Below are 12,984 nucleotides of genomic sequence, written 5' to 3' on the forward strand. Positions count from 1 at the left end.
AGGTATTTATATAGAGTGCATTGGTTATCATGTTGGTGATTAATTGTACTTCTATATGGATTGCCTAGTTATTGCTTATTGTCATGCAAGCTTCAAGACCTATCTCTGAGATCTGTTTCTACATTCGCTCGAGCTAAGTGTTTTCTTAGTTTGGTGTCTGTTAATTAAGCCAGTAAGTGGCTTTTGTCGTTACAAATGCAGCATTGGGGCTTATATGCCAGTAAGTGTCATGTTTGAGTAGATACCATGTGTAAGGTTCATTTTCAATCTCAATTATTGAGTTTGAGTAGATACCATGTGTAAATGATTGTACCTAGGCTGATCAACTAGCTGTAGGTTCTTATCTTAATTAATGACGACGTCGCTCGTGAAAAGATGTAGGTGCTGTAAGGAACTACACAAGGCAGATCGAGTCGACTACTCATCCTCGATCTTCATTTGAGTTTCAATATGATGTAGTTAAGGTTAACGAAATTACTTAGACTTGTTTTTGGAATTGAATGTTAGAAATTCATATACAGTTTTCATCATCTGAGAGGTGATCGAGATCCCATTTATCATTCTCGGATTTCCATCTCTGATAAAATTCATTAAAACCTCAAGGACTAAATTGTTATGTATCAGGTCTTCTAAAAACTGATGAAATTTTGGCAGCAAAGACAATACTTGGAATAAAGATTTAAAGCACAATGAAGATAACAAGAACACGAACCTAAGATGTTGTTCAGTGGCGGAGCCAGGATGATATTGTTACCCGGGCTAATTGTAACACAAAATGTCAATCAATCTCGACAATGCAAATTTTTTTTGTTAATTTGAGAGTCGCAAAAGAGATCATCGTGCTTGAGTAAGTCGCCGATTAAAACAGTTAATTAGCTTGCTAAAACGACTGAAATCGATGAGAATTTAAGTGTCGTGAATTGACAATCAAGGCTGAGGAGGTGGGGAGACGGTGTTTGTGATTTTGGGAATGGAGACTCGAGCTAATGTCTAGCCAAAACGATATCAGCTTGATTAGTAGTAATCTACATGCATTCTACAAGATAGTTGTGATTCACATACACATATTCTCATATTAGATTCTCTCTACGATTTAGTCTCTCAACCTAGGTCCAAATATTATGCATCACACTTGACCTTTCATCTCCATATCAAATATTAACCTGTGATAAAACCCTAACTCTGGAAATACGTCTAAAACCGTACCCTTAACTCTTGTCTTGCATATATAGGTCACTTGCTCAATGATTAGAGATCTATATAACTAACTATTAGGTCCCATCATTCAATTTAGATGCAAATAATAGAGGTATACTATAGATGAGAAGTAAGTAGTTTTTTTACCTGAAACATCTCACCTGGGCTTAAGCTTAGGTGAAACATGGCTGTCTCCGCCAGTGATGTCGTTGGGAGTTTCGATCCCCATAAAGACTCATCCAGCTGCCAACGTCAAAATAAGGCTCTTCCTCGTTTCAGAGTTAGAAAAGATAGGTTTCCTCAATAGCTAGTTCATGAAGTAGCCCTATCCTAGCTAGTTCATGAAGTAGATAAGCCAAAAGGAGAAAATCTGAAGTCTGCTACATCATTACTCTGCTACAAAATGGGAAAACAGAGTATAAACTCCAGTTTCCTAATCTGTTGCTATAGCTTAATGAACTCAAGAGGTAGGTTGTTGTAATGAATCAAAAGCTTGCTTCCATGCCTAGAGAAACCCTTCAGCAAATCATCTGTTAACAAAGCTTGGCTAGAGGAAATGAAGATGAAGATGAATGATGCACTTGTCATGCTTGTTCTCATGCTTCTCTCCCTCACTCACTCGGCTTCCAATGAAGTGGTAAATCTCCTAACACATTTGAATGGTCATCTAAGTTCAAACAGTAGGTTTCCAGTAGGTTAGTATGAAATACAGAGTATGTTTCTTATTGTTCCAGTCCCGTTCATCAGGCCACTTTAAATCTAACGGTTGAGGTTATTTCGTATCTCTTCATCATTTTTAAAGGGTGTGTGCTTTCTCTTCCTAAACCCAGACATCTCTTCTCCTAAAATCCTCTTCTTCCCCGGCCAGACGAGATTTTGGTCATTTTGGTGTGTCTGTGGCTAGAAGAATGGGTTCGAGCAGACTTTGCTCTCGTCCTCTTCAATGTACGGTGGCTGCTGCATCGGAGTTTCAACTGCGAAGCCTCACGGTGGCCAGAGCTGCTACCATGGGTGGCTTCTAATCACCACCGCTGCCGCCAAAGCCATTGATGCACAAAATCTAGAAGCCAATGCTCTCCTTTCTTTCAAACTTAGCCTCGGAAACCCAGAAATTCTAAGCCTCTGCAACTAGGACGTCTCATGCAACTCGGTCGGGTCGACTCACTCGTCATCCCCAATTTAGGCTTCAGAGGCCCACTGCCTCCTTCTCTCTTCTCTCTCCCGATTCCGGCCGAACTCGGCGACGATCTAACTCACCTCTAAACCCTCAAACTCAGCTCTAGTTCGCTAGCCGGAAAAAATATCGCCTGGAAAAATCCTGCCGGAAATCAGAAACTTGGCTCGGCTGTAGACTCTTGAGCTCTATGGCCACGGGCTCGTCGGAGAATTCCCGTCCATGGGATCGCCGGAGAATTGTCGGCCATGGGACGAGAAGTCCCGGCCAAGACTGGGAACCTGACCCGGCTGGGAGATAAAGAGTTGAGAGAGATTGTGGAGGGTATTTACTTTAGGGTTAGAAATATGGAGATAAAACCTTTTTAACCTTTACCCAATGGGTAATACCCATTTTGTTGGGCGGGTAATTCCCTAATTAACAAAATGATCCTTGAGGGCATGTTACACATCCATAAAACATCTGAAGTGACTTTCAATTTGCGGCATGCAATAGAGCAACTAAATTAGGGCATCTAAAAGGACATAAAAGGTTAAAAGGGAATTGTATCTCTCTTTATGATTACGGTGTTAAAGAAAATTTTGATGGTTTAATTTGACATACAAGATATGTCACACGTTGTGTTTCGATTTACAAAATAGTTAGAAGTTGATCTAAACACATAATAATTAAATTTTTATTTTTGGAGTAAATACTTATGACACCCTGTAGTTTATACCTAAAATTAGTTTTGTCTCTCACTTTTAAAAAAAAAATTGGTATACCCCTATACTTTGAATTCTCAATTGATTTGCCCTTGTCGTCAATTGACTGTTAAAGAAGACTGTTAAGTTGTTGAGATGACCGGCTTCAGCTCCTCCATCGACTCCGGCCTCTCACTCTCTCTCCCACTTCTTCTCCCTCATCTCCCCACTTCCCCACCGCCCAAACAAAATGGAGGAGAAGAAGACCCCCCATCTCTTCTTTTTCACTCTCCTCCTCTCCCTCTCCTCCGCTGCCCTTGACCACCAAACCCTCCTCCTCTCCCCCCCTCCCCTCTGCCCCCTCTCTCTCCCAACCCGAATCCTTTTCAGAAACATCCGAACCCGACTCCGACCCATCTTCCCTCTCCCTCCCTCTCCACCACCTCGACGCCCTCTCCTCCAACCAAACCCCTCCCAACTCTTCCACCTCCGCCTCCGCCGCGACTCCCTTCGCTTCAACTCCCTCACCTCCCTCGCCTACAACCGCACCCGACCCGGCCCGGTTTGGGAGTAGTAGGAGGAGGATTTTCTCGGGTCAAAAACCGGGTCGGTTTGGGAGTAGCAGCGTTTACAAGGGGCGCATTGGAGCCAGACGACGTCGGAGCCGGTGTCGAGGACCATGTAGAGGTATTTGGGGGAAGAGTCGACGCCGATGCGGGTGAAGTACTCGCCGCTGCCTTGGGAGAGGCCAGAGACTATGGAGGAGCTGAACCCGGAGGAGGGTGGGCCAGGTCGGGTGCGGTTGTAGGCGAGGGAGGTGAGGGAGTTGAAGCGAAGGGAGTCGCAACGGAGGCGGAGGTGGAAGAGTTGGGAGGGGGTTTGGTTGGAGGAGAGGGCGTCGAGGTGGTGGAGAGGGAGGGAGAGGGAAGATGGGTCGGAGTCGGGTTCGGATCTTTCTGAAAAGGATTCGGGTTGGGAGAGAGAGGGGGCGGAGGGGAGGGGGGAGAGGAGGAGGGCGTGGTGGTCAAGGGCGGCGGAGGAGAGAGAGAGAGGAAGAGAGTGAAAAAGAAGAGATGGGGGGTCTTCTTCTCCATTTTGTTTGGGCTGTGGGGAAGTGGGGAGATGAGGGAGAAGAAGTGGGAGAGAGAGTGAGAGGCCGGACACGATGGAGGAGCTGAAGTTGGTCATCTCAGCAACTTAACAGTCTTCTTTAACGGTCAATTGACGACAAGGGCAAATCAGTCAAGAATTCAAAGTATAGGGGTATACCGGTTTAAAAAAAAGTGAGGGACAAAACTGATTTTAGGTATAAACTACAGGGTGTCACAAGCATTTACTCCTTTATTTTTTGTGTATAATGAATTATTTTAGTTAAATTCTAATATTTATTGTTTTCAGGTTGTCGCCCAAGATGGGCTGGGAGACTTTGCATCTATTATGGATGCAGTCGACACGTTACCGGAGGACAGCCCCGACCGTTTTATTATCAGGATCAAGGCGGGAGTTTATGACGAGATTGTGACTGTGGGAAAGAAGAAGCTGAATGTGGTCTTTATCGGTGATGGAGTTGATTCCACAGTGGTCACTGGCAACCGAAGCAATGTTGGAGGAGTTCGCACTTTCGAAAGTGCAACTTTAGGTAATAACGTACACTAATTGATTATAATTCCAATTTTTATGTGTTTTAGAATGCTGATTTTAATTCTTATTTATTTTCCCTTAAATAGTGATCGAGGGAGACGGCTTCTTGGCTACGGGGATCACGTTTGAGAATAGGGCCGGGCCGAAAGCAGAGCAAGCCGTTGCAGTCCGAATCAATTCTTACCGTACCGCATTCTACAGATGTAGGATCGCCAGCTTCCAGGACACCTTATACACGCAGGATGGTGTTCAGTTCTTCAGAGAGTGCGAGATCTACGGTACAGTAGATTTTATTTTTGGGCATGCTAGGGTAGTTTTACAGAATTGCTATATATATGGTAGACTACCGACTTTGGGTCAGACTATCACTATTACTGCCCAAAACCGAGACCCCACATGCCTTAGTGGCATAGTTATCCACAACTGTGCGATTAGTGCGACCAAAGAGCTTAGCGAGTCCGTATTCCCTGTAAAGGTGTATCTAGGGAGACCGTAGTCGAATTACTCTACCACAATCATTATGGAGAGTTACCTAGATAGTTTTATAGATCCAGTAGGTTGGTTGGATTGGGATAACCGATCGGCATTGGACACGATTGAGTATGTTGAGTACGCCAACAGAGGCCCTGGTGCAGACATGAGCAAGAGAGTTACGTGGAGCGGGTTTGAGGTTTTACATGACTCGATCAGTGCGGCTCAATTTACGGTGTGGCAGTTTATAGATGGCGCCTCCTGGATTCCGTCGACCGGAATTCCAAATGATTTGGATTTTAGGCGTGTGACACTGACTAGCATGGGAGTCCGCTTGACGTCACGGGATTGGTTATCGATAGTATTTTTACATGTTATGTTTTTCACATGTGTATTGCATTAGGGGTACACAAATTTAGAGAAGTAGAATGGTTAGAAAGAATATGACTCTATGAGCCATTTTTCAATTTGATTCTACTCTTCACAATTGTATGTTGCTGATTTCGTAGGTTCATATTCTCTTGAGATTATGTCACAAATCTTTACAACTACGTTTATGCTAAATTTCAAATGGACTCAAAATCAATTTCTTACATGAGCATGTCTTAATGATGTATGTCAAAATGGTCAGTCCAGTTGGGGTTACCACAAATGTATCAACAGTCTTTATGTGTACCATGTGCCATGTAGTCCTGGAATATGCAGTTCGTTGTTCGACTTGCCCAAATTATGATAAGACAAGGTACCAACTAGGTATTCTATTCATTATTTAACTAACAAGTGCACCAAACCTGAGACATGAAGTCATTTCCTGAACTAAATCGAGAGTACCCTGCTTGACGATTCTGATTCATAATAAATGAGATATGTATGCAAAAGAACGCAACAGTCTCAACATCATACTACAGGTAAATAAATGAGACATGTATGCATTGAAGGTAGTATAGCATAAATCATTACTTGATACACATTTTTAATGTTCTATACATTGTTAAATGCATATATCTATACACAAAAGCCAGTTGGCACCTTTCATATACTTTATATTGCATGTTAAAATGTATAATAGAATAGATTTACGAACTCATCAATATATAAACAACAAGAATTTCATCCCACAGCTGCAACTCTTCTATGACAGGGTACCTGCACACATTGTGTTAGGTTGGTTAGTTCTTATTCTGAGAACCAAATCCTAGTTGAACTAACGCAATCATAACAAGAATAGTCATCTACATATAATGTGAACAATGAAGTTTAAACTGACATCATATCAATTAACCGTCATGCTTCCAATTAACCGACATGCTTTCAAATTTAAGTCATATTGATTGGGTCTAAAACTAAGAGGTGAGGGAGGATAGATAAGACACCTGTGTTTGAGCCCAGTGGGTATTTTTGGTCCAAGACTCGGGGTACGTTTTGGATAACATTTGGGCCAGTACCTGTGGCCCTTTTTTAATGCGAAGCCCACGAAGGGTGGCGAAGTCTGGCAACACGCGAGCTGGAGTTTTGCAAGGATTCCGATACCCCGCGGGATTCGATGTCCTCGCGGGATCCTTTGTTTCAGTTCGTGTAGGATTCTACAGTGCATGGCGAGGTAGAGTTGGAAATGGACTGTAGTACTCCGCGGGATAGGATCGCTTAGTGTTCGAGTTCGCGTACGACGCTACAGTAAGATGATGCGGGGCTGTGAGCGAGATCTAGGCGAGGTCTGTTCTGGACACGTGTTGCACGGATCTCGCGGCTCGCGAGCTGATCGTATCCTTGTGGACTTCTAATTGCTGAGTCCGAATGGATTGTGATTAGGTCTATGCGAATTGCTATATAAGGGAGCTTGACACAAATCAAAGACACACAATCAATCATACAAAACAAGTACAAATCCTCGAGCATCCTCGAAACCCTAAGTTCTAAGTGCACCTCGCCTTAGATCTTAGAGCCCGTCTGGACTCACCTCTCCTCCCTAATTGTTGCTCTGCTCGCTTCGAACAGTGAGTATCGATTCACAGGTGACTAGATAGTTTGCTCGTAATTCCTCGCCCGCGAGGTGACATCGGAGCTCTACTTCGCCTGATTAGAAGTCAAGAACGCGCACCGTTCTCGTTCCGCGTCCGCGCGGTGGCACGCCCCGCAAATCTCCTTCTCTTTACTTTTGAGTCACCGGAGTTCCGACTCTGCCCCTGCTGAGACGCGTGGCCAAAACATTGGCACGCCTAGTGGGACGGGGAGTATAACATTCTCGTCATCATTGGGAAGTCAGGCGGATCCCCATACGGGAGACCCTCGATTTCTCGTTTGAAACACAAATCACCGCGTTACCAGCCTTATAACAGCGCGGCCTGTCGCTCACTCACGAAAGACCAAGTATTAACTCGGTTCGGAAACCCATATTTCAACGAACCTACGATGGCAGAACTAACACCCACTAGCAGCACTGGCCCCGTCACTCTAGCTGAAGACCAGATAACGGCCCTGGTCGACCGCCTAACGGCTCACACCGACCAGGCAACCCGCCAATTGCAGGAGGGTCTTGACTCCCTCACCCTGACTGTTAAGAATCTATCTGAAGTAGTCATGAAGGATAGAGATATCTGGCTTGCTAACCAAGAAAACCTTTCTAGGCTCAGCGAGGACTTTAACTTCCATGCCGGTCAAGTCAGGGAGGACAAAGATTTGGTGGAAGGTTCCCTTCAAAGAATCCAAAAAGAACTGGATCAGAGCAAGATGACTTTCACAGAAACCCTGCAGCTTACCCGCGCAACCGTGGATGAGCAAACCCGTCGCTTGGACGAGCATGATACCAAGCTACAATTGCAGCAGGACGCTTCCTTCTTTGGAAGTAAGAATGACATAGAAAAGCTCGAGAAATATAAGGAGCAAAATGATAACTTGAGCTTAAGGGTCCTGCAAGTGGAAGACTGGATGCGGTCTCAGGCACCAAAGAATCATACTAATGAACTTAATTAGTTCAAGTGCAACTGAGGGATGAAGGTATATTCCACCTAATGAACGGCCCTAGGGGGAATCCGAAAGTCGGGGCCCAGAAGACTCCCCAATTCACATTGGGAGCCAGTTCGTCAAAGACACCACCCCTTCTACCCACGACAGGCAACCCTAGAGTCGCACTTGGGGGCGCCGGTGTCTTCCCATCTCAAGGGATCGGGACACTAGATGACCCAGTTATAGCTTATTCCAGTTCGACCCTTAAGAACATCGGGCAGACCCCTAGCCTCTCTGCATGGCACGGCCACGATCAGGGGGCAGAATCCACACCAGTAACGGCAGCCGATTGGCGCCAGCTCATCTCGAGCATAGTCAAGGAGCAGACCGGAAAAGGTGATGCTAGCTTGCATTATCGTGATCCCTATCCTGATAGCGTGGCACAATATCCCTTCCCTCATGGGTTTAAGAATATTGTCTTCACCACTTTCTCCGGGGAGACAAGGGAAGATGCAGCAACACATGGCCCGTTTTAAGGTCCAATGCGGCTAATACGGGAATGATGATATGCTCAAACTCAAACTCTTCGGGACTTCTCTGTTCGGGGCTGCTTTCACCTGGTACTCCAGATTGAAGCCTGGGTCAATAGCAGATTGGCCCACTATGGAAAGGCTCTTCCGAGAAACGTACGGCACGATTGAGCCTGAAGTTGGCCTCGACTCCCTCACACAGATGAGCCAGCAGAGCATGGAGTCCGGAGTTTCTTTCCTCCAACGCTTTAAGATCCAGCAAGCCAAGTGTGATTACCTGCTACTTGAGCAGGAATCCATTAAGTTGGCTATTAGAGGTCTGGAGCACCGCCAGCGGTTGAAACATCATGGGGAGCGCTTTAATTCCATGGGTGACCTGATTAACAAAGTCGGCAGCTACGAGCTAATCCTGAACGAGTTGGACGACAAAACAAATGCTTCCAAAGGAACTTACATATCAGGGAAGAACCGGATAGTGGGGAACATACAAACCCCTACTCATGATCCATATTATCAAAGACCTGAGGAAGTTCATACGAATCAGGACCTGGATGACATTGGCAGAGTAGAATTGATTGGCAAGCCATTAGCTCATAAGTTGAAGAACCTGAAGATGACATGTAAGCCAATCACCATCCAGTCCTTTGCGTGGACCAAGCCGGAGTACGAGTCGTACACCTATGATGCTAAGAACGCCCATTTGGTCTTTAATGACCTGATAGAGGCGAGATATGTGCGCCTGGATCATAAGATCCCGCCCAAGGAAGAGCTGAAGGACAAGAAGTACTGCTCCTTCCACAATGTTTACAATCATGACACCAAAGATTATGTCAAGCTTCGAGACCAGCTGCAGACATGGCTGAACTCAGGCGAGCTAAAGATGAAAACACCGGGTAGTACGGCCTCATTGGTTGATATAGACCATTTCCCGCCTGTAGTTGGCATGGTCGAGGTAAACTGGGCCAATCAGACCAAGGACGACGATCGACGCCGGGCACCTAAAAGGGGGCCGCGAGGAAAGTGACGATGGTGCCCGCCGGCCACGTCGCCAATACACCTACAACGAAGATCTTGCACATGAGATTTTAGACGATCTCATCGACGACGGGCTCGTCACAGTGGTCAATTTCTTGCCTTACATCGAATATAAGGAGAGGGGCATTCACTGCAAGTTTCATAATAGCTGGGGGCACAGAACCAGCGAATGCCAACAGCTTAGAGACCAGGTTTAAGACTGGCTCAACCTCGGGTATATTCGCTCTGAGAATAAGGGCGACTTCATGTTATTCACAAACTCCTGCAATGTGGCTCTTGAGGAAGCGACCATTAATAGGATTGCGATGAATAGTCCCGTCCAAGTCGCGCAGGTGGTATGCCCCCTTGGGAAGTATACGATGAATAATAAAGGGGCATTCCCATCGAGCGGACCACTTGCCCCGACCATCGGTTTTTTCCCCAAGTGGGAGTATCGCGCGCCACACTTTCTAGCCCTCAGCATAGCTCCGTCCGCGCGTGACCTTATCATACGAACGTGCGATGCGTTGTTTCTCGAGGACAAGATTGTTGAAAGCGATGACGCGGTACTCGTCAAGATCTTCAAGCTCCTGCCACATGGCTTGGACGTAATCCTCGCCAAGTAGTTGGTGCTGTTCCTGAACGCGGAGTGAAGCGATATTGATCTCAAGGGGAAGGACGGCATCATGACCGTACATGAGAGCGTACAGGGTGGTATCCGTCGGGCCGCGCTTTGAAGTGCGGTAGGCTTACACCTTGTGGGCCTACCGCATCGGTTTTTTCCATCGAGCGGACCACTTACCCCGACCATCGGTTTTTTCCCCAAGTGGGAGTACCGCGCGCCACACTTTCTGGCCCTCAGCATGGCTCCGTCCACGCGTGACCTTATCATACGAACGTGCGATGCGTTGTTTCTCGAGGACAAGATTGTTGAAAGCGGTGACGCGGTGCTCGTCAAGATCTTCAAGCTCCTGCCACATGGCTTGGACGTAATCCTCGCCAAGTAGTTGGTGCTGTTCCTGAACGCGGAGTGAAGCGATATTGATCTCAAGGGGAAGGACGGCATCATGACCGTACATGAGAGCGTACGGGGTGGTATCCGTCGGGCCGCGCTTTGAAGTGCGGTAGGCCCACAAGGTGTGGTAGAGTTCCTCATGCCAGACACGCGGGTTCAACTCCAACATCTTGCGGAGGATGCCAAGGATGACCTTATTACTAGCCTCCGCCTGGCCGTTGGACTGTGCATAATATGGCGTAGAGTGGAGAAGCTTGATTCCGTAGTCGTTTAAGTACTTAACAACTGAATCAGCCATGAAAGCTGCCCCCCTGTCTGTAACGATGCATTCCGGGATACCAAAGCGGGAGATGATATTACGGAAAATAAAGTTGCGAACCGAGTTGGCGGAGGCAACCTTGAGTGGTTCGGCCTCGACCCATTTGGTAAAGAAATCGGTGGCGACGATAATGAACTTATGCTGCTCAGAAGAATGGGGATGAATGATGCCAACGAAATCTATCGCCCAACCGCGACCCGGCCAAGGTTTAATAATAGGCTGTAACGGGATGTTGGGAATGTGTTGCACTGGTCCGTGAGCCTGGCAGTCTTGGCAACCTCTGGCGAAGGCAATACAGTCTTTCAGAATGGTTGGCCAGTAGTACCCATGGCGACGGATCAACCATCGCATTTTTGGCCCGGCCTGGTGTGAGCCGCAAACCCCACAATGAACTTCGCGCATGATACGTTTAGCTTCGTTCTCATACACGCAGCGGAAATCATTTCCGTCTTCCCCACGCCGCCGGAGTGCGCCATTGTGTAAAACAAAGTTTAAGGCGAGGAAACGTATTTGCCTGGAGTGAGCGGCATCGTTGGAGCGATACCTCCTTCGTGTTGTTCTGCATGGCTGATGTAGAACTTCCTCCATACTCCATACGAGCCTTTTCGACTTGGTCAAGTACATGCTCTCTCGCCCTATCTTGCGGGGACGCATCGGCAAGTGGATCTTAGCCATGTCCGAATTCTCGTTGCAATATGTTCCGCAAAAGGCAGTAAAAGGACAGGCAATAGCAGACTTTCTCGCTCATCACCCACCCTCAGAGCTCACGGCGTTTCGCGAGTTGGAATTCGCTACCGTGACACTCGCTCCATGGACCCTGTACTTTGATGGTTCGCGGACTGACACTACAGCCGGAGCTGGGATAGCCATAGCCAATCCCGCCGGAGATCGCTTCTCCTACTCGTTCCAGCTCGATTTCAAATGTACCAACAACCAGGCTGAGTACGAGGCGCTGATCATCGGCCTAGAGATTTTGTTGGATTTAGGAGTCCGCGAGGTTCAGATCTTTGGCGATTCTTTGTTGGTCGTTAACCAGTTGGTGGAAAAGTTTAAGTGCTAAAGCTCGTCAATTGAGCCATACCTGCGCAAGGCATTTGAGGTGTTGGATCGATTTGACGACGTCTACATCGAGCACATTCCACGCGAGTTCAATTTCGCCGCCAACGAGCTCGCCCAAGTAGCGTCCGGTCTCAGCCTGCGCGACGGCGTGCGCGAATGTTTGCTCAAAATCGAACGCCGTACGCTTCCCTCTTTCATCGCTAGGGGGCAATTTCAGGCCGACACCCCTGAAGTTGCGGCCTTGGACCCTATCGACGAGGATTGGCGGCTACCATTTATCGCCTACCTCCAGAACCCCAACGATGCCGCTCACTCCAGGCAAATACATTTCCTCGCCTTAAACTTTGTTTTACGCAATGGCGAACTCCGGCGGCGTGGGGAAGACTGAAATGATTTCCGCTGCGTGTATGGGAACGAAGCTAAACGTATCATGCGCGAAGTTCATTGTGGGGTTTGCGGCTCGCACCAGGCCGAGCCAAAAATGCGATGGTTGATCCGTCGCCATGGGTACTACTGGCCAACCATTCTGAAAGACTGTATTGCCTTCGCCAGAGGTTGCCAAGACTGCCAGGCTCACGGACCAGTGCAACACATTCCCAACATCCCGTTACAGCCTATCATTAAACCTTGGCCGGGTCGCGGTTGGGCGATAGATTTCGTTGGCATCATTCATCCCCATTCTTCTGAGCAGCATAAGTTCATTATCGTCGCCACCGATTTCTTTACCAAATGGGTCGAGGCCGAACCACTCAAGGTTGCCTCCGCCAACTCGGTTCGCAACTTTATTTTCCGTAATATCATCTCCCGCTTTGGTATCCCGGAATGCATCGTTACAGACAGGGGGGCAGCTTTCATGGCTGATTCAGTTGTTAAGTACTTAAACGACTACGGAATCAAGCTTCTCCACTCTACGCCATATTATGCACAGTCCAACGGCC

The 12,984-nt window shown here is 47.1% G+C and overlaps 1 protein-coding gene across 1 annotated transcript; it reads left to right on the forward strand.

Annotated features, from left to right (window-relative positions):
- The first annotated feature begins 2,619 nt into the window (after positions 1-2,619).
- LOC101297595 (probable pectinesterase/pectinesterase inhibitor 12-like) lies at positions 2,620-5,191 on the forward strand. The gene is made up of 4 exons (XM_004308743.1): positions 2,620-2,709; positions 3,445-3,987; positions 4,453-4,693; positions 4,782-5,191. Exons 1-4 carry the CDS (start codon positions 2,620-2,622, stop codon positions 5,189-5,191), a joined length of 1,284 nt encoding a protein of 427 aa, XP_004308791.1.
- Positions 5,192-12,984: the final 7,793 nt, after the last annotated feature.

Source organism: Fragaria vesca, linkage group LG7 (genome assembly GCF_000184155.1).
Source record: "Fragaria vesca subsp. vesca linkage group LG7, FraVesHawaii_1.0, whole genome shotgun sequence".
Lineage (NCBI taxonomy): Eukaryota > Viridiplantae > Streptophyta > Magnoliopsida > Rosales > Rosaceae > Fragaria > Fragaria vesca.